This window comes from Hyaena hyaena, unplaced genomic scaffold (assembly GCF_003009895.1).
Source record: "Hyaena hyaena isolate Hyena2069 unplaced genomic scaffold, ASM300989v1 scaffold_138, whole genome shotgun sequence".
Taxonomy (NCBI): Eukaryota; Metazoa; Chordata; class Mammalia; order Carnivora; family Hyaenidae; genus Hyaena; species Hyaena hyaena.
The window spans coordinates 2,055,987-2,078,502 of NW_024080770.1; the positions used below are offsets into that span (position 1 = coordinate 2,055,987).

At 37.2% G+C, this 22,516-nt stretch overlaps 1 protein-coding gene across 6 annotated transcripts in view; it reads right to left on the minus strand.

Moving 5' to 3' along the window:
• NCOA1 (nuclear receptor coactivator 1) overlaps positions 1 to 22,516 on the minus strand; it is a 241,137-nt gene that overhangs the window by 21,080 nt on the left and 197,541 nt on the right. For all 6 annotated transcript variants that reach the window (XM_039238319.1, XM_039238320.1, XM_039238321.1 and 3 more), the window contains 5 exons: positions 14,501 to 14,618; positions 12,897 to 13,065; positions 11,596 to 11,910; positions 3,204 to 3,305; positions 1,041 to 1,443 (listed from right to left, as the gene is read on the minus strand). In XM_039238319.1, the coding sequence (XP_039094250.1) occupies positions 1,041 to 1,443; positions 3,204 to 3,305; positions 11,596 to 11,910; positions 12,897 to 13,065; positions 14,501 to 14,618 (1,107 nt within the window). The remainder of the gene's footprint in view (positions 1 to 1,040; positions 1,444 to 3,203; positions 3,306 to 11,595; positions 11,911 to 12,896; positions 13,066 to 14,500; positions 14,619 to 22,516) is intronic.

The following is a 22,516-nucleotide window of genomic DNA, read 5'->3' on the forward strand; positions in this document are numbered from 1 at the left end:
TAGAATATGGATTTATAATCCTGTTCTTGCCTGTACAGCTATTGTCAGTGATACAAGCCAGCCAAAGATGACTTCACTGTCTTGAGGACAAAGGCACTGATGTGACATAATTCTGAGTAAAAGGTCTTAGAGAATTCTGGTGCTGTCTGACACCAGTCTCCCTAGATAACTTAATTTGATAGTCACAGGATTTTAGCACTTGTTGCCACCAGAAAGAAAGACTAAGTTGATTTGGCTGTCAAAGTTGATAAGCATATTGCCATGAAAGAAATCTCTATAGAACCTCAACATTTTATTCAAGTCAAATAGCAGCCTTCTCACGGAAATTCATTTTTAGGCTGCCTTCTAATTTGCTTTTTCTTTCACTTATAAAATGAAAAGATGTGTTTCAATTTTTTCCCCAGGAATTTGCCATTAACTTTTCATCAAAGTTTGATTAAACATCATGGATTAACTAAATGTGTTTTATTGACACTACCCATTAGAATCTGAAAGTGACAGAAGTAAAATTTCCAGGAACATCATCACCTAGGACAAAGAGAATAAAAGGGAGACAATGCAAACGATTAAAAAGGATAAAACCTCCTGAAAGCCAGAAAGTTCCTGATATTCCAGAGGAACGGCTTACAACTTAAACAGCTAAGAGTGCTCTACCAATAAGTCTGAGACACTTTGTAAAGATGGGTTATCCCTATATAAACTATCAAAAGACCAAAACCTCCAACATAAGGGAAAAACTGCAAATTTTGAGTTAATGTACTTCAACCCACTGTCTGAAGTGGACTCTCATGAGATTCTTACGAGGATCCATGACAGAAAGTAAGAAAATAAAAGAATGTGCTTTACATACAAAATGTTAAAAGATTTTAGAATCAGGTCCTTCTGGATTCTCTACTTAACCGTCTTAGCTATCAACAAGCCCCAAAGCCGTCAGTGGCAAGAGAGGAGCCCGAAACCTGGATCTCCTGACTCCCAGTGCCTCGCGGACGGCGAGCCTGCACCTATACATATGAAGCAGCACAGAGGCGTAGTCCTCATACCTGGTCCTGGGTACTGGAAGACACTCTGCTGCATCTGAGGACTGATTCCAGTGCCAAACTGTCCTCCCATGTTCCCTGTCATGCCTCTGTTCACCATGCTGCTGCGGTTGGCCAAGGTCGACTCGGGATTTGCTGCCAGTTGTGAAAACGGGCTGGTAGAAGCAGGTGGGGTTCCTGGATTTGTACCATAGTTTGGTGGGTAGGGAAATTGCTGTGGAGCACCCTGAGGAAGACGGGGGTTCCCCATTTGAACTGGCAGTCCAGATGAGGGAGGGAGGTTGTTCCCAAAGCTTTGTTGCCTCATGAGCATGGCTCTTTGCTGCTGTATTAGCTGCCTCTGTCGATGCTGTTGGCTGTACAACTCCCGCTGGCGCTGTGCCAACATTTGGGCGTTCAGGGGTGGCTGCAGAGGAGAAAATAAATCCTCACTTATTAATATTGTTATCATCACCATGTACTTTGGAAAGCTTACAGGATAAAGCCTAGTAGCTTGGGACAACAAAAAACATAGCAATTATCACTTTGATTTCGATCTTCTCTGACTTCAGGTTGTTAGGAGACATTTTTTTCATTTCCCCCCAGTTTACTGTGTTTCTTAGTCCCCCCCATTTTTAATGTTTATTTATTTATTTTGAGAGAGAAAAATCCCAAGCAAGACCCATGCCACCAGTGCAGAGCCTGACATGAGGTTCGATCCCATGAACCACACACGATGATCTGAGGTGAAGTCAAGAGTCAAAACACTCAACCGAGCACCCAGGCACGCCCCTGCCTTTTCTCACTAAGATCATTTATTCCACTTTCATGAATAAAATATAATTATAGTTGATTTTAATTTTCTTCACTATACTTTCCTGTATTTTCCAAATTACTTATAAGGAACATGCATTATCTTTACAATTAGAAAACCTACAAATACCATTTAAAAAGGAAGAATCAGAAATTCTTCCTTTCACAGGATTTCCAGTGCCAAATAAATTGTTACTTAAAAAGAAAATAATTAATTAGAAATAAAATACCAAACAGAAATAAATGGAACCAGCTATTTTATATCACTGTTGCAGTAAAGACTACTCCAGGCATTGGACTATATGTTTTAATAGCTGTAATAGTAGTCATGATAAAAGAAGCCATAAAATTACGCTAAAATCACTTTTTGATCTAGCCCGTAAAGCAATACGGCATGTCAATAAAGCCTTCCTCAGAAAATTTCAGTTCACATCGAGGACCTGATTAGAGCACTCAGCTCCTTTAAAATTAAACTTGCCAACTAGATATAGTCCAATCTAGAAGAAACTGTGACATATGACTTTCCGACAGAAATCATCTTTATGCGAATTCCAAAAGTGGGGTCTTCTTTCCTTATAACCTAATTAACCTTGCATGACCTAATCACTGAGGTTTTTAAGACGGGGAAACCCAAGTGTGGATCCATGAAGATGCCAATGTCTGCTGCTTAACAGTAGTTTCTGTCAATATTTGGCCTTTTGGTTAACAGTTAGATTCCTGTATTTGCCCAAATCCATCTAGGCATTTTATGGAGAAAAGAAAAATTGTTTGAATCCTCTCTAAAATTCCTCATCTCCCCAATTTTTATGTCACCTTGGTTAAGGAAACATAAAAAAGTGGTTGAAGCAAAAATTTTAAAGTATGTGTGGAAGTTAAGCAGGGAGTGAGTACTAGCCAAGACTCAGAAGGCTACCCAATTCCCTTTACGTTTAAAGTTTCAGTGACTCTGGGCTCGTACACAAGGATTTTAAAATAACCAGAAAACGCTGAAGCTCAGACTGAGCGGAGAACACAAGGTAGGTAAGATAACTCAGCAATACTGAGGTTTGATCAGGTTTCAGCTACCATTCACAGTTTCTTATCTAGGCTTCTTATTACTGGTATTATTCAGGATAGCAATAAGAATTTTCTACTTAGTCATCTGGTATCTAATAGCAATGACAACAATACCAATAAAACCAAACCAGGAACCCTTGGCTTTAGATCAAATATCAGTAAGGGGTATCACACATTGATTATAAAGTCATTCTAGAAGAAAGCTGTACTACTACGTTAGAAGATCAATTCACAGACCATTTCAGACACTCCGGTCAACACTCTGAGAAACACAGAGGGTTAGAGGAGTACTAGCAATGTCTGGTTTTCCCACAGTACCTGAGGAGTAATCTGCTGCTGCATGCCTGATCTCATATTGATGCCAACAGGAGTGTTTGCTGCAAACTGGTTTAAGATAGCTTGCCGATTTTGGTGTATCAACTAGAGAAAAATGTAAACAATGAGATATCATATTTCTATATGCAAACATATACTTTGGCCCTTATAGAATAACACAAACTTTTTACTGATTACTAACAAGTTTTAGTATTACAGGTTTAATAGGAGTATTTCCTGTGTTTATTTGCCAAAAGGCTGGCAATTCCTAACATTTATCAAATACTTCCTGTCTACAGAACAGGAACCAAGTATGACAGAGCATTTAAAAGAAGAATCCATATACATGTACATATATATATATATATGCACATAGGTATATATACATATCATACATATAGTGTACTTTTAAAAAAATTCTAATACTTTATTATTTTAGTCAAGTACAATAATGGAGAGAAAAGAAATATCAGCCCTCAGTCTTAAACACTTGTAAATATAAAAGTAAGTCTATAATAGGGCACATTCTATAAAAGTTTGGAAGATGAATGGAAAAGTTGAGGCACTTCTCATTTGGAGGCTGACTATCGGATGGGTGCATATTTGGGAAAATCCAACATGATTTCATTCACTGAAGAGAATTATGTAAGAAACAAATGGTTTGAGAAAATAGACTATTTATTTAACTAGAAGAAGTAATTACTTTAGACCAGCATTTCCCAAATTGGTGTTCTAAAGAACACTGTTGTGCAGGATATGAATAGATGTGCCAGGAAAATGGCATGCTGTGCTGTATTAAGTACTGGAAATGATGGGTTACACAAGGTGAAACAGATTTCTTTACTGCAGTAATTCTATGAGCCTTTAACCGACCAAAGTATACTATGGATCTTCAAGAAGGGGTTTTACTATGCAGCTTGCTTTCACAAACCTTTTTTTCTGACACATAGCCATTAACATATATCCCACAGAACAATCTTGTATGGACTGCTAGTTTGGAAGATGCTGTCTGTATTGGGCTCAGGGTTCCAGGTCATAGGCATACCTTAACTTTACCAGGTATTAAAACAAGCATCCTTGGAAGTGATATTTCCTGATAATCTATAGCTTAATGAATTTTTGCTCAATAATTTGGTATAAATAAACTGTTCAGAGAGAGAACAGCAACAGTATCAATACTATTTTGTGTTCATATGGTATTTTATAACATAAAATACTAATAATAATATTAACATGTCAATATAGTTTATATTTTAATATATTTAATATATTCCAATATACTAGATGCAAACTAGACAGACTATGAAAGTTTTATGAGAAAATCCATATTGCTGTAAACAGTGATGAAATCACCTATCTCCAAACAGCTCAATTCTTAATTCTGGTTTCATTAATTTTCTGACTCCCATTAGGTCAGAAAACAAACTTTTGGGGGGAAAAGGTCAACAGAATATAAGCATTAAGTGAAAATTTTCAGGCATTTGTGGAATAGGAGAAAACGTCTAGAACCGCTTAAAAAATAACGATATGAACATTATGGTTTTAAAAGTCAAAGGGACTCATAAGTACAAAAATCAATACACTTCTTAAATTCCACAGACCACAGACATATTTTAAATAAGCCATGAATTTCATGAAGATTTACATAAAAAAACCAGGAAGTGTATGCAAGATACTACATAAAGGTTGAAGGCTAAAGAGGTGAACCTATCTCTCTGGGAATTCTATGTTGAGTGGCAGCGGCCCATATAGAACGGCACCACACACAAGTGCTGTCCGTGTATGTGTTAGGATGTCTACCACTAACTCAGCTGAAGGCATGAAGGCAGGGACCAAGAGCGTGAGTGAGCTCAATGAGACCTTGAAAGATGAGAATGCCAAATGGCAGGAGGATGGCAGAGGGAACTTGAGGCAGAAAGTACAGCGAGTCTAAAAACAGAAGACAAGGCAATGAGCATAGGTGAAAATACACGAATACACAGTGAGGAAGACAAGTAATATTGCTGGGGCAGTGGGAGTTGGGATTCCAAACTTACAGCTTTATATATTCTTGAAATTGTGAGAGAGTGTGAGAATGCAGTGGGTGGGGATGGAGGAAAGATGCCTGAGAGGTTGTAAAAATGAGAAAATAACCTTAGGAAATATATTACTACCTTGGAAAATAAACAGGCTATTTTTGGAAGTAGAAGAAATTATTGTAATCTACAAAAACTTTCTGTAAGTCGATCTATTTCTGCCCTTGAAATAATTCTTATTCATTTCCCCAACCTTCTCTTGACCATCTCTGTGTACAACCTAACTAATGCAGTGTACAGCTGCCTCACTCCGACCTACTAAAATGCTACCCATTATCTGGCAAGCAGATCAAGTTCTATTTCTGCCAAGGAAGTCTTCCCAAAATTATCACCATATCCTTTAACTCTTTGGAAATCTTGATTTTTGGTTGGTGGGTGGAGAGTGGTCAGTAGTCTTTACAGCTGGGGACATAAATTCAAAAGTCTACAGAGGCCAGGTCAAAAGGCTTGTATTATAAAAGGAAATGTGGGGCTTGTGGCCACTAAAACAGTACAAACTCAACTCACACGTATAAAACACACACACACACACACACACACATACAAACACACACACACACACTTCAGACTGGCTGACATTTTGTCTGAATGTGTTTTTTTTTTTTTTTTCCAATGCCTTACCAAGAAGTCCTTCAATAGGAAAACTAAAAGATCATTACCTAGCTAGAGGTTTTCAACCAGAGATGATTCTGCCCCACAAGAGACATTTAGCAATGTCTGAAGACATTTTTGGCTGTCTTGGGGAAAGGCTGCTACTGGCATCTAATGGGTAGAGGTCAGGGATGCTGCTAAACATTCTTAAATGAATGGGAAAATGCCCTATAACTACAATTATCTGTCCCAAAATGTCAAGAGTGCTAAGACTGAAAACCCTGATTTAGCCACCATGTAAATTCTTGACAAGGAATTCTTTTAAAGAAGCTCATTCTCCATGCCCTCAGCATTCAAGAGTCTCTCACGGTTTGCCTCCCTCCCTCCCCCCAACTATTTTTCCCCTTCTTCTCCTGCTTCATCCTCTGTTAACTTCCTCCTAATCTACCTATATGTGCAAACATATGGTATTTGTCTTTCTCTCCCTGACTTATTTTGGAGGGCACTTGTTGGGATGAGCACTGGGTGTTATATGTAAACCAACTTGACAATAAACTATAAAAAAAATAAAGAAGCTTATTCTTCTATCAGGTAGTTTTCATTGTCAGAATTTCAGAGGTGAAATTTGCTTCCCTGTATTTTCTGCCCTTTGACCTTAGTTCTACTTTCTGGTTACTTCTATTTTCGATACAATATAAAAAATTATCAATAGTGGTTTTTATACCAGCTCCATACCTTTCTTCAGTACCCTAACACATAACACAAGTGGATTTGACTTGTTTTAAGATGGCTAAGTAATCACATTTCTTTATCTGTCTCAACTGTTACTCCATTTTCATATTATCCTTTTCTTGGAAGTATGAAGACCCTTGCTGGAGAAGAAGAAAATGAAACTAGAACAGAATAATTGCATCTTTTATCAGCCAGTATTATACCATTTTCTATAAGGAGCAGGTCTACCTATTTTTGCTGCTGTCCTTTTCCGAAAACAGAACTCTGGAAATTCTTTATTGGTATCATGGATATATTATCTTAAGTCTTTGTTTACTTGAGATGTAAGCAGACATTACACCTAAAGCCTATATTACAAGTTTATATTTCTTCTTAATCACCAGCTCCTTCATTCATTTTTGTTGCTCTTTAAAAGTCTCAACCAGTGCATCTCTACTAGTTTCCTGGGGTGTTTCTCCTCCCCCTGCACCCCCCAACTAGGGATTATTCATAACTGTATAATCAAATTTAAAATCTTGAATCTTTTTACTCCTTGTGTACTATATTCCAGTCAATGAGATATAGTTAAGGTCAAGAAATAGTTTTTAGGGGCGCCTGGGTGGCTTAGTCGGTTAAGCGTCCGACTTTCGCTTAGGTCATGATCTCGCGGTTTGTGGGTTCGAGTCCCGCGTCGGGCTCTGTGCTGACTGCCAGCTCAGAGCCTGGAGCCTGTTTCAGTCTGTGACTCCCTCTCTCTCTGACCCTCCCCTGCTCACGCTGTCTCTCTCTCTCTCTCCTAGAAATAAAAATATTAAAGAAAAAAAAAAGAAATAGTTTTTAAATTGATCTTCTTAAAACCCATTAAAAAGAAATAAACTGTGATGTAGATCTGAGTTTGTAATTTTCTTTTTTCAAACCATTAGGCACTGTCCTAAATTCCTGCCTATGAGATGCTTTATATCTCCTGTGTTTGGCAAGAGGGAAGGAGGCATGAGAGGATATGACCAACAAGTAAACAGATGATATCAATCTAGAGAGATAAGTGTATTATGAACACCATGTTATGAATCTGACATATTCTGGATACTAATCCTTTGTCAGTTATACAGGGTTGCAAATATCTTCCCTGAGTCTATGGCTTGTCTTTTAACCTTGTTTATTTTATCTTTTATAAGTTTTAAACTTTAATGAAAAAAATCAACCTTTTCCTTTATGCCATTTTTTTTTAAGGACCACAGAAGTCTTCTCATATTCACATTTAGGTCATTAAAATACCTAGAATTTATTTTCATGTTTGGCATGAGATAATGAATCTAATCTAATTTTTTCCCCTCAAGGACAGCCAAACGTACTACCGTTTACTCTACAGACCATCCTTTCTCCACTGATTGCCACCTCTGTCCCTTATAAAGTCTTTACATATGTATGTCTGGGTATATGTCTGGGTTCTCTACTGTGTTCCAACTGGAAGTACTGTCTATCCCTATGACAGTACCACATTGTTTTAATTTCTAAAGCTTGGTTTTAAATCTTGTTATTGGTAGGGCAAGTTCATCCTCCTTTAAGATTTCATATTCATGCTTCTAAAATAAAGTTAATATTTCTTTGTTAAAAATTTCATGTTGAGATTTTGATTGGAATTCTACGGAGTTTAATTTCAGAACAAATGTCATCTTTAAAAAAAATGTTAATGTTTATTTCTGAGAGAGAGAGACAGAGTACGAGTTGGGGAGGGGTAGAGAGAGAAGGAGACACAGAATCTGAAGCAGGCTCCAGGCTCTGAGCTGCCAGCACAGAGACTGTTGTGGGCCAAACCCAGGGACCAAAAAATCATGACCTGAGCCGAAGTCAGACACTCAGGCGCCCCCAAAATTGCCATCTTCATGATAGTCTTTCAATTCACTAATATCTTTATTTGGATATTTTTTAAACTTTCAATTATAACTTTCTAAGTTTTATAAATTGCGAACGTATTTTGAAATTTTATTTTCTAACTAGTTGTTGATAGTAAAAAGGATTGTAATTAATTTTTATTTCTTGGTTTTTTTCTAGAAACACTGCTGAACTTCTCTATTAATTCTAAGTCCTCTGTAGGTTCTCTTGGATTTTCTACGTAAGCAGTTGCATTGTTTGCATACAATTATTTTGTTTTTCTCATGTTTGCTTTCTATCTCAAAATCACTTTACTTTTAGTGTGCCAATAGTGTTTCTCTTTTTTTTCTGCACTAATATGGGTTTATTCATTTAAAATACACAAACTGTCATCTAATGGGATTCAGGCAGGAGAAAAAGCAGATATTCCACATCAGTTCACCAATTTGATGCCAACACATATAACTTTAAATAAACTTCAATTTCTTGATTTCATCAGGTATTGTTATTGCCAACTCCTCTTCTTCCTCGATGACAAACTAGGAGTTTGTTCAGATGACTATCCCAAATCACACATCGCAAGGGGTAAACATCGATGCTCTAAGCCAATCCTTGCCATCAGGTGGTGAAGGGTGCACATGTGACTCAGTTCTGGCTGGCCAGACATGTGAAAAAAATCCCCCCCCGCTTTTTTTTGGAGTGGTAGGGAGGAAAGAAGGGCAGAACCTGGAAGAGTTTCTTGGCTTTTGACAAAAGAGGCACAGGTACATGTGATATTTGAACCACTGAAGCCATTTTTCTAGTTGCCAGGGATTAGAGAGTAAAAAGAAGAGAGAAGCTAGGTTCTTGGATAACATTCTTGAGCCTCTGAGGTAACGACACCTCGACCTGTCTCTACTTTGTATCATCTAATTATCTGAGTCAAAATACTTTTTAAAAATGGCTTCACTACTTTGAATTGATGTTTTCTTCTTTCCATGTTGCTGAAAGCATCTTAACTGAAATAATGAGTGAGTTAAGCCTTGGCCAGACCTCACAGAGAGCCCTTAACTCACACAGAAGACTCCAAGCATTTCCAAGCATTTGTAGACTGTGGACTGGGGTGTCCCACTGTTAGAAGAACTTATGGTCCAGAACCCAAAAAGCAGGTCTGAATGATGAGGCTCATTCAGTAGCAGAGTATAGTCTTACACGGCAGTATAGATTGTTTTGCGCACTGACATATCTCAATATTTTGTGTTAGTGTGCCCCAGATTTTGTATTTCTTAACTTGATGGATATTTCCCTCTGCTGGGCTACCAAGACCACCAAACTATAACATGGCTCCCTGATATTTAAAGGAAGCAACAAGAAGCCACGTCTGCCTATTTGCATCCTTATTTCATGTGTATCCTCTGCATTGCTACCTCTGCTTATCAGCTGTTTTAGGAAGAAATCAAAGTAAAAGTGATTTTTTTCCAAACTACGTGTGAATTATTATTTCATCCATTCACAAACTTGACCTAGACTGTTGATCTGGCCTTGCTCAATGAATCCTTGCCTTCAAACAGTATTTACTAACTCTGTATCCTATAAAATGAAAATCAACACAGCTAGGTTTTCCTCTACTTTTTGGGTTAACCCTTAATCACTACTTGCACTGTTATTTAGCTTTCCAGGTGTGTATGTCTGGAATACTCCAAGCTGATGGTAAGGTCTAAAAGTTCCCTGTATCTCTTTAATTCTTTGTATTCCTCCTAGTACCTAGTAGTCTCCCTAAATATGTTTTGTGAATAATATTTTGTGAACCAATAAGCATTTCCTATTGGGCTCTCTACTGAATAATGAATGACAAGTTATAGCAAGAGTTAGTTTAGCTTACTTGAACTAATTTAGTTTACCTTCAACTAATACTCAGAACATAATACTATTTCCTTTCTATATTTCTCTTTTCCTCCCTCTCTTCCCCTAATTCCTCTTTGAGTTCTTTATTCCACCCTAGCATTTTAAAAATTATTCCTTTCTTTGCTATTCTACCATTAACAATTTTTTCCCATCTCATCTGTCCCTTTCTCTTTGTCCCTTTCATCATCTTCTTTTTAAGTGGAAACTCATTTTATCTTCTTTATTGTATTTACTGAATATAACTTCATAATAATAGCTAGTGTTTAGTGTTTCATGTTACTGCATGCCTGGCACTGTGCTAAGATCTTTATATGTACTATATCGTCTAATCTACACACCACTGATGAGGTAGAAGAACTCCTTTTATGAATATAATCAGAAATCAGAGGCTTTCAAAGGGTAAATCATTTGATTGCCAACCCACTGAAATTAAGCTCAGAACTAGGACTTGAATCAGAGCTCCTATAACATTACATAATATTGCCTTTCTAATATAATTTAGTTCTTTCTTTCTCTTCCTTCCTGAATTTATTACACTCTAGGAAGCTGCTTTAAATACTTTAAAGAAAATCTGAAGCAATATATACAAATGGTTAAAAAAATACAAAAAGATAAATCAGAAGAGTAACAATCTACAGTGCTGGTCCCACTTCGCAGAGACAATACTTTTAACCATTTGTGTTTTTGGTCTTGATGCTTTTCTCTGTATTTGCTGCTCGTATGATCTTAAATGTTTATGCCATTATACCCACTCATTACCTGCCATGAGAGAGAAGATTTAACTCACCCACAACTCCTCAGACCCCCAAACTATCCTTTCCTCCATTCTCTTAATAGAATAACATCACTAAGCTTCAATCACTCCAACTTCAAACAACATAGATTTCATTTTCTGTTCCAATAATCATAACACTATCTATTGATGCTCTACTTTATAAATGAAGCTACGTATTTCTCTTTATTAATTTAATAATGATATGATGTTAGTCCTAAATACTTTTTTGTCTCAAAAAACAAAATCCAATTGCTTTAAAATTTTTAAGTCTCACGGTACTGTGTTTTGAGCCAGCTGCCTCTAACTGAATGAACGTGTTTTTTATTTTATTCCAGGAGACCCAGGACGGTTTTCTGAGTCTTTCATAAAGGCTGTGGGACGACTCCCACTTGATACCTTTCTTGTAGCAATCAGGCTGTCCTGTCTTATTACGGAGGGGGAGCCAGCACATGCCTTTAAAAGGATCACCTGCTAACAGAGTGCTCACCTGCTGCTGTCCCTGCAAGCGCTGCTGAAGCTGAAGCCGCAGCTGGTTGGGGGCAGCGGGAGGTCTGCTCAGAGTCTGCCTGGGCTGCATGCCCATGCCGGGTGAAAAAGCGCCTCGGGGAGGTGTTACTTGAACAGGCATAGTCCCCAGTGAAGGTTTTTGCCTGACCATGCCTTGGAAAGGGCTGGAGAGATTGGCAGTAGGTGAAGGAGAAGAGTAAGGCTGGGAATAAATGTTGGGTCTTTCGTCCATCATCAAAGGTGGTGTTGCTTGCTGTGGCGGAAATCTCTCTGATAACACGTCTAATCCACCTCCCTGTTGGAGAGTAAGCCAGGACATTTCACAAATAAGTTACTGCCAACAAATCACATGCTTCTCTATATAATCTTGGATCTCAGAACATTTACCTCTAGAAAGTTTTATTATAAAATATTCATGCTGAATTCATGAAGCTCTCTAGGAGTTTACTACTTAAAGGAATCACTTATGAAAGTTAACTTTTGAAGTGGAGTAACAGATGAGCTGAGATGATTAAAATCTTGGAAAAGAGATAAAAACATGGTTACATAGTGCGATAAAGCTCAAAGGTTTAAAAAGAGCCACACTGCAAAGCCTAAGAGAGAACAAACTTTACCTGTAACAATTTACCATGAGAAGTAGATTCTTAAAAGAGGGATTGATTAGGCATTTTTCTGTCTCAAATATACAATTCATGCTTTTCTCTTATTTGAAAAACAATTCACAGCTGGCCTAGAAGAATGCTATAGCTCTGGCTTTCAAAATTTATACTGTCATTCATTGTAAAAAAATCTAATTTAAATTGTGACCTGGTGTGTGTGTGTAACTGAAAGGAAAAATTTATGAAACATAACTTGCCTTTTTTGTGGGCTATGCATTCTGATACCTTATATTCTACTCCTTAAAAAATATTTTTTTAACCTCACAGTGTGAAAAATACCTGGAAGCTGGAACATCATGGAACATAGAGGTTCAGGTCTAGCGTGAATGAAGGATAAAGTCCTAGAATAAGAAGTGATGATATAATGCTGGATTATATTCTTGGGGGAGCTCCTAAGATTCTCTTCCACAGTGAAAATGCTAAGACTTTCTAACTATTTCTGTTATGATTTTTTGTTCGTTTAAAAAACTCATTAGTCAGCTCTTACATATTTTGATAATTTTCACAAGAATAAATTATAAAACCTCTAAAACACAGAACAGTATTGAAACATCTTGCTTAAAAATAATTTTCTAGCTTCTGAGGATTGTATCATTTATATAATGCCAAGCTTAATAAATACCTGGACAAGTTTGTCAATTCCCAGAGCTCTATCTAGTTCAGCTAGCTCAGTTTCATCTTTGCCGCTGAGGAAGGACACCAGCTGTTCAAGAAGAGCCTTCTCGTCATTTCTTCCTTCTACTGTTGTTGGTGGACAGAGGAGCTCATCTAATTGTGAACTAATACACTGGCTATAGAATCAAAAGATAAAAATGTTTAAGACTGATACAGCAAATAAGTATTCAATCTCAGTAATGCAAATATATATGTATATATGATAACAAACACATATGCAAATCCCGTTCTAGGAAATTCTCTGTTGAGGGGCATCTAGGTGGCTCAGTCGCTTGAGTGATGGATTTCAGCTCAGGTCATGATCTCATGGTTCGTGAGTTTGAGCCCCACATCAGGCTCCCTGCTGTCAGCCTGTCAGCACAGAGCCCACTTCAGATCCTCTGTCCCCCTCTCTGCCCCTCCCCTGCTTGCGCTTTCCCAAGAAATAAATATTTTTAAAAAACTCTCTGTTGAGATGCTTTTTCAATCAATTCTTACACAAAGAAATGTTCTACACTTATGTGCAGAACCTTGTAAATGTTCTCTGTGTAGCTGGAATATATTTTCACTATTTTGCTAATCACTGAACTTTGCTTCCACATTCTTCCTGTTTATAGAAATAGCCTAAAAAATTAACTAAGCATAGTTAAGAAAGGGAAAAGAATTTTTGGTGAAAGTCAAAATTAAAAATCAAGCAAAATCTCAGAAAAAAATCATCTAGCCTATAGTAAGATTTATTCTACTTATACTTAACTCTCAAAGATGATCAAATCATATCAATACTATGATATGAAGACCATTTACCAAAGAAATCAAACTAGGAAAATGAAACATTCTCAGTGTTAAGCAACAAAAAATTGTTGATTACATGAAGGAAATACATAGTCTACTCCAAAAGAATACCAACTTATGCATAAAAATTAGAAATATATAGAAAATAATATTAATAATAGAAATATAATAACATAATTATAGGGATTCTTTTTGGGGAAGGGTAAGTGGGAATGCAGTTCATAATTAAAGCTCTAAGCCACACTCAATACTGTCTAGTCATCCTTTGGTTGCTATGCATGAAACGTATTCTTCTCTAATGTTTTGGAATAGAGCTACTTATGTCAATTAAGAAATTAAATTCTAATCAAGACGGGACACTGAGTAGATGTAAAAAGTACCTTCCCTTCTTAACCATCTTGCTCCAAAGAAAAACTCTAGACAAAATAATTATATAACTAAAAGCTCAAGAGCTTTCATAATAATTGTTACACTGAGCTCACTTCATCTACTGGTCTCAGAAACTGTATAAAAATCAAAGCAAAGCAAGAGATGAAAAATAAAACCACTGCATACTATGTCAATGTCTTGGTAATTACAATACATACCAGCTCTGCAGCCACAAAGTAAATAAATCTGCTTAATTTGGTATCGTATCCATCCCCTTTTCTTCATTGAACATTCACCTCTACTACTATCTCATAATACCAAGGTAGGCTGGAATCCAGTGTGGGAAAAGTAGTTGTTTGCCGTAGAAGTTGGTATCTGATATTTTTTAAAGTAAGAAATGTTATTACTCACTCTTCTGGTTTATTCTGATTTACAGTAGTCACTGTATTATTTGCCCATGGAATCTGATCACCTGTTCCTGGCTGTCCAAACTGGTTATCGATTGCTTCCAATTCCAGCTCCGGTAATCCTGGAAAAAGCAAGAAGTCAGGATCACAGTGGAAAATAAAAGGACAGATTTTTGGGGCGCCTGGGTGGCTCAGTCGGTTAGGCATCCAACTTCGGCTCAGGTCATCATCTCGCGATTTGTGGGTTCGAGCCCTGCGTAGGGCTCTGTGCTGACAGCTCAGAGCGTGGAGCCTGCTTCAGATTCTGTGTCTCCCTCTCTCTCTGACCCTCCCCTGCTCGCACTGTCTCTCTCTCTCTCTCTCAGAGATAAATAAAACATTAAAAAAATTTTTTTAATAAAAAAAAAAAGGACAGTATTTTTTAGAGGTAACATATTGTATAATAAAATGAGATTTCCCCTATAAAATACTATTTCAATGATACAAAGTACCCTTACTCAGAAACTTAAACTGTCTAGAATGTGGCCACATAATAACCAGTGAGAAGGAAAAAGCCTCTGAGTCAAAGACAACCTCATGTAAACAACATTTGCATGTAAGTTGACATTATCACAGGAGAGTCACTCAGAACTTTGCCAAAACTTATTTTTAATTTCTTTTTAACTGTTTTCATTTTTCATTCTTTCTTTTTAAAGAATCTCTACACCCAACATGGGGCTCAATCTCATAATCCTAAGATCAAGAGTTGCATGCTTCACTGACCGTGCCAGCCAGGCACCCCAGAAATTAGTTTTTTAAAGATAATTATAACAATTTTGGTTAATTTCTTTTCCAGTCTATAGGACGTTTTAATACACTATAGGTAGCGAGAGTGTTATCATGGAATGAGAGTGGCAAACAAAAGATAAAACATGTTCTATAAAAGGCAGTAACAGAAACTAAAGGGCACATCAGTCTGGGGTCGTGTAGAAAATGGCCAAAGCTCTGTAGCTGTTAACTAGAATGCACCTGTATAATAACAGTAGAACAACTGATGCCTATAATGATGACAAATGAAAAAGATGTTAAATTGTATCTTGTAATGGAAGAAAATAGTAAATGCATTTTAGATATGTTTTGGTTAGGCATTTTCTTTTGAAAGCTTGATTATTTCTGTACTGTTTATTCTAGCAAAAATGGTAAATAACCTAAATCCCAGAAACTCAAGGAATGATTAATGAACCATGGTTTGGATATTTATAATGTCCAATTAAATGAAAAAGAAAAAGACCCCATAAACCAAGACATTATGCTCGGGATGATTCTAGTTTTACAAATTATTTAGTATATATTAATAGAAAAAAATTCTGGAAGGGAATGTATCTTTGGTAGATTTATTAGGTTGTGAGATTAAGGATGACTTTTATTTTCTTTCAATGCTTCTAATGGTTATTCATAATTTCTTAAATGGACATATATTAATCAATCATCGTTATGGGCTGAACTGTATTCCCCCCAAATTTATATGACGAAGGTCTAACTCCTAGTAGCTCAGAATGTGACTGTGCGTGGAGACAGGGTCCTCAGAGACGGGCTGAAGTTAAAACAGGGCAGTTAGGGTGGGCTCTAATTCAATGTGACTGGCGTTCTTATAAGAAAAGGAAATTAGGACACAGACAACACATATAGAAGGATGACCACCAGGCCATGGCAAGGAGGAAGCCATCCACAAGCCTGGGAGAGGCCTCAGAAGAAACCAAACCTGCCAACCCCCTTAACCTTGGTCTCCAGAGCTGTGAGAAAATTAAATACTGTTGTTTAAGCCACCTGGTCTGTGGTATTTTATTATGGCAGCCCTAGCAAACTAATATACTTTTTAAAAACACAACTAAAAATGAATTGGAGATTGTCAGGGATTTTTTACGTTTATTTATTTATTTATTTAGAGACAGAGTACAAGTTGGGAGGGGCAGAGAGAAAGAGAGAGAGAGAGAGAGAAGGAGAGGGAGAAAGAGAGAATCACAAGCAGGTTCTGCACTATCAGTGCAAAGCCCAATGTGGAGCTAAAACTCATGAAATGAGACACCGTGACCTGAGCTGAAGTCAGAGGCTCAACTAACTGAACTGCCCAGGCTCCCCGTGCCTTGGAGTTTTAATAGAAGTCATAATTAGGTAGAATTTCTCATTCTAGTGGATGGAGAATTAGTAGATTTAAGAATGCCTGAAGGGGTGCCCGGGTGGCTCAGTCAGTTAAGCATCCAACTTCAGCTCAGGTCATGATCACACGGTTCATGGGTTCGAGCCCCGTGTTGGGCTCTGTGGCGACAGCTAGCTCAGAGCCTGGAGCCTGCTTCAGATTCTGTATCTCCCTCTCTCTCTGACCCTCCCCTGCTTAGCTGTTTTTTTTCTCTCTCTCTAATTAAAAAAAAAAAAAAAAAAGAATGCCTGAAAAAATGTGTTTAATGGTAGATATTGATCATTATTAACTACAGAAAACATGTTAGGCTCACTTTTATGTGAAATATATTCAATATTTAGTCTGAGTGAAGTATACGAGTCCAAATAAACACATTCACTTCTAAATGCAAATAACCATATTTCAATTAAATTTCTTTCAATTAAGTTGAAAGAAGTTAAATTGAATTAACTTAAATTAATTAAAGAATTAATTCTTTCAATTAAATTTGTCTTCTCTGTCATGACAAATGATAGAAAAATCAAATTCTGTACATTCTGAAAAACAAAACAAATAAAAACCACCAAACAACACCAACCACAAGTGATGATGGGAAAGTAATCACTTAATTCCTATCATTATTTAAATCAGGAAGTTAGATAAAGATTATCTAAAGCTGTCTCACTGCTCTATTCCACACATTAATTTCTCAATCCTATTCTATTTTAGAAATCTAACCTAGACAAAATTAATTCTATTTAAGAGTCAAAGAAAATTTACAAGGCTACCTACCATCAATACTGAATATTAAAAGATAGTTTATTTGACTCAGTAACAGGACACAGTACCTCACTGGTGTCCTCGTGGGGAAATATTAATAACTTGGATAAAAATTCTCAAAATGAAATAAGATTTATATGCTAAGTCTGATGACTAGGAAAATAAACCCAAACAAACCAAACTTTGATTCAAGTAAAAGTTGTCTGCATAGGCTTTATGCTTAAAAGAAGTTGGTTTTTATTCTAAAAGTCACCACAACCTTTTAAGATTTCCTTTACAAATTTTACTTCTACAAAAAATTTGAGGATTTGCTGGAATATTTTAAGAAATACACAAGTACGGGCGCCTGGGTGCCTCAGTAGGTTGAGCATCCGACTTTGGCTCAGGTCATGATCTCACGATTTGTGAGTTCGAGCCCCGCATCAGGCTTACTGCTGTCAGTGCAGAGCCTGCTTTGGATCCTCTGTCCCCCTCTCTCTCTGCCCTTCCCTGGCTTGCTCTTGCTCTCTCAAAAATAAATAAACACTAAAAAAAAAAAAAGAACAACACAAGTCATCTCTCTTCAGGGAATAAATCTACTACTTTTGGTGATGTTTGTGTCCCTATTTCAAACACAAGTAAGTATGTCTATATGTAACACAAGACAGGCAAAGTGATTTGCAGCTGCATCAATGCATCTGTGTTGGAGAGGGGCAGATACGAAGTGGGGGTAGAAAACAAGCCCTTAGGGATCCCTGATCAAGCTATTTGTTTTAAATGTTTATTTGTTTATTTTGAGAGAGAGGGGGAGAGAGAAAGCACTTAAGTGCAAGTGCATGTGAGTGGGAGAGGGGCACAGAGAGAAGAAAGAGGGAATCCCAAGCAGGCTCCACGCTGTCAGCACACAGCCTGACATGAGGCTTGATCTCACAAATCATGAGATCATGACCTGAGCCAAAACAAAGAATCAGATGCTTAACTTACTGAGCCACCTAAGTGCCCCATCCCTGATCAATCTTTCTTATCATCTTTGCAAAAGGCTCCACATCATGTTTTCTCCACCTAAAATCTGGTTAAAAGAAAAGCTATATATCTTCATTAGCCACAAAAAAGTTATGTTACTAAAAAATTTAAAAGTTTCTGCAAACAAGTAAAAATTATTGTCTAACCATGGCAGTGGCTTTTGCACATTCTACTCCTTTACAGACCATTCCCTACCCAGTGGTTCTGTTGGTCAGCCACTTTCTTCAGCCGCTGGGTAAAGAGGCTTCTGGTTCAGTTTTGTGTTACATTTGGTTGTAACAATGCACAGCAGTTGCAGTGTTTTATTTTTCTAAATGTGATGTAGACAACGGATTAATTTATGTTAAAAAAAAAAAACTCTCCTATAAGTCGTAAGATAAAAATGGAAAAATCTAATAGGTAAATGGCAAGAGAATATAAATAGGTCATGGAATAACTGAAATTCCATAACATGGAATCACTGAAAAATGATCAACCTAATTCACAATAAAACCAATAGAGAGTAAAGCTATATTGTGACACTTTAAAGAACAAAACCATCAGATTGGCAAAGATGAGGAAGTGTATAACTTGATGTCTTAGAAAGGATGTGTAGAAAGAACGTTCTTAGAGTAAACTGGTGTAATGTCTGAGAAGGGCCATTTGGCAAAATCGATCTATCCTTTGCCCAAGCAATTCTATTTAGAACTTCTATTTCAGATATACTTTCATATGTGGTGAACTATCTCTACATAAGATTATACACTACAGCTTTATAAAATAGCAAAAGATACCAACAGGCATAACACACTAAAAAAGGGAAATCAAAATGGATTTTAATTACTGAAAAAACACTTCATGTAAAACTCATTATTTTTAGAGTTATACAATTATTTTAGTGTGATACAAATTAATGAGATTTAAAAAAATAATAATCTCAGAATGTGTATGTCCATCAAACATAAGATCAACCCCCTCACAAGACCATTCACTTATTCCAATGAAGTTGTCAGTGTTCAATTATTTTTGGAATTCTTCTAGATCTATCTAAAACAGTATACAGTTCCCTCAAAAAAAATACCTTCTTATATTTAGTCTAATTTTGGTTCTGGTTAAAAAAAAAAGTATTATTGTTTTTTGGATCAACAAATTCCAAAACTTGTTGCTCCAAATAACTCCAGAAAATTTCAGAAGTTAAATCTACCCTCAAAGGATAGGGAGCTGAAGACATTCAAAAGGATGTAGCTGTGGTTTTGGAGGTACTGCTAAAGAGGGCACATTGCACATATTTTGATCAATAATAGCCTCCTACATTGTCTCTTGATGCGCTCTTATTTCTAACGACATTATTTAAATCACTTGGCCACACTGCATGGGTGTGTGGTGTGCCTATCAACAGGATATTTTGAAACCAGGCAGGGAGATTTAAATCCTGACTCTGCATGTACTAAGTGGAAACTTGAGGCAAGTTTCTGTCTGTATTTTTTCTTTCCTTTCATTCTCTGGACCTTAATTTTCTCATATGTAAAGAGACCAAACGAAATATTCTGTTTCAATGTGGCAGATTTATCCCTCTGTTTTATTTACCCTCCAAAATTATCTCTGAAATAACAAATGAAATGAAAAAGGAAAAATAAATCTCCAGCTGAAGGAAAGGCAAAAGTATTATGGCCGCTGACTTGAATGACAAAGTTTCTGAAAGATAAAACAGAGAGGGCAAACTGATGGTAAAACTTTAATGAAACGAAAAAAATCTGCAATGAGAAAAGAGAAGATTCTTCAAGAAGGGGAGCTTTCCCAAAAGAAGACCAGAATACCCCCAAGACCAGAACACCCCTGAGCTCAGTGGTCAATGGAGTGGGTACAGGAACAAGCCATGGGCAACTGGGCCACAGAACAGCTGCAGCAGGCCCTGCCCAAAGTGCAGAGGATTCTGGTGTCTGCTCTGGGATTAAAGGGGGAAGTGCATGACTCAAGGTGGGAGTTCTGCCCAGGGAATCTCCCAGAGTGGGTGCTTGGGCTGCCACGAGGATTCCCTTCATCACCAAGCCCCACTCGCTCACAATAGCAACAAAGAAATAGGGCTTCTATAACCAGAACCTACATTCACTGCCAGAGCAAAAGTCTTTCTCACTTTTGACACACTCTAGCTACCACGATTGTTCATTCTAGGCCTTTGTCAGTGTAGATGGACAGACATCTCAAATTCCAGAAAAGTCAATGGCAGGAAAGAGAGATAGCAAATTTAACAAAGAAAGTAACTTTGAAGAAAACAAAGATTCTTGCAGAAAATGGAGGGGCCCTAGAGTAAGTATAATAGATGCATCATCACACAGACTAGAGTCCATCATATCCATAAAAAGTAATGGACCCCTATGAAGAGATGGACTCTCTTCTTTTCCTTCTTCAATCCTTTAGTCTCTTTTCCTTTATTCTGCCCAGCTTGTTTCCTTAGCCTTATGCCTCCCCAAATCTTATTTTCCTTCTTGTCTATATAGAAACCTTATTGACTGGCTGTCTGCATCTATCCTCCTTGCCCTCGTTTACCTCAGTATCTTCCCTTCTATGCGCACAAGGTTTAACAGATTCTGGCCTATTTATATACTTTTATATATGGAGCTACATTCAGGGGAGGAAATCTCAAAAGAGAAGAAAGAACTATCTGCCTCAGGACAGACAGACTATGAAGGAAAAACACTCCATTTTTCACAGGCCTAAAGAGCTAGAAAACACTTTATATTACCTTTCATTTTTATCAAATTAATAGATGCACATAATTTTTAAAGTCAGAACCCCAAAGTCCATTATGAATAAAAGCAGTTTTAAGCCTTATCCCTTTCTAATCTTTTGGGTATTTCCCTTTTAACAGAAGCGACCGTTCTTGATTTGTGTAGGTAGTTTCTTTGGCATTTACCTATTTATTTCTAAATATGCATATGCTGCTATTACCTGACATTTCAATTTTAGATTCCTGACTTCCCATCATGGCAGAGGTACTCTTAATTCTCCCATACCTAATTCTTTTACTACGTCCTTTGTCCCCAATTTCCTAAGAGTGATTTCATATGATTTTTTGTTCATTTGTTTGAAAACATCTTCTCTTCCATGTTTTCCCCCTCTTCATTGTTTGTTTGTTTCGGGAATTCTTATCAATCATTACTGACTCTCCTACTCTGATACTAAATTTTTCTTCCAAACTTTCTATTTGTCTTTTGGTCTTTTTTGTTCTTTCTGAAAGTTTTTCTCAGCTTTTTATTCTAACATTTATCTTAAAATTTAAAATTCTTGGATATCTAATTTCTAAAGGTTCCTTCTTGTTCATTGTCCCCCTTTTCCTTACCATATTATTCATGGATAAAATATCTTTTCAAGAAGTTGAGTACTTTTTTTAGTCCATGCACTGATTGTACAGCTCTACTGCATACTCTTTTGCTGTTTGTTTCTTTTACTCTCTTTCAAGTTGCAGACTTCCCTGAAAATCCTGGTGATGTCTGGCTGTGTCTGCTCAGCGTTCTAAAACACTGACACTGAGACCAAAGTGTGAGGCCTGTCTTCTGGGAGCCTTCTGTTGGATGATTAGATGGCAGGAGGATCTCTGCACTTTAGGGAGCTCCCCTTACAAAGCCATAGCCAGTCATGTTCTTTCTGGTCACTCAGTGTCTCCTGAGATAAATCCTCCAGTCTCCCATACTGGGTGAGGAATGGAACCAGGATCAAACCAATCAGTATGCAGACTCTCATTTTATTGCCTTTTAGCCTTGCACCTTCTTGTTTCCCCAACTGTGTCTGCCATCCCAGAGTCTGGAGCCTCTCAGTTCCAATTAGAAGAGGCTTTTGGAGTCATTTCACCTAATTCTTCTTTTACAGATAAAGAGAACAAAGCTCCAAAAATTTATGTCTCCAAAGTAACATTGTTAATAGATGGGGAGAAGGAGACTTGAATCTGGGCTCCTGCTTACAACCAATGCTCTCGTCAGCTGAAAAACTGCTTCCAAAAATGTCAGAAATGACTCAAGGCTTTTCTTTCCAGCTTCCTGGAAATCCTGGCAGACTTTTAGGAGGTGTGTCATGACAGCTAAAAGCTGCAGTAAGACTGAAATAAAA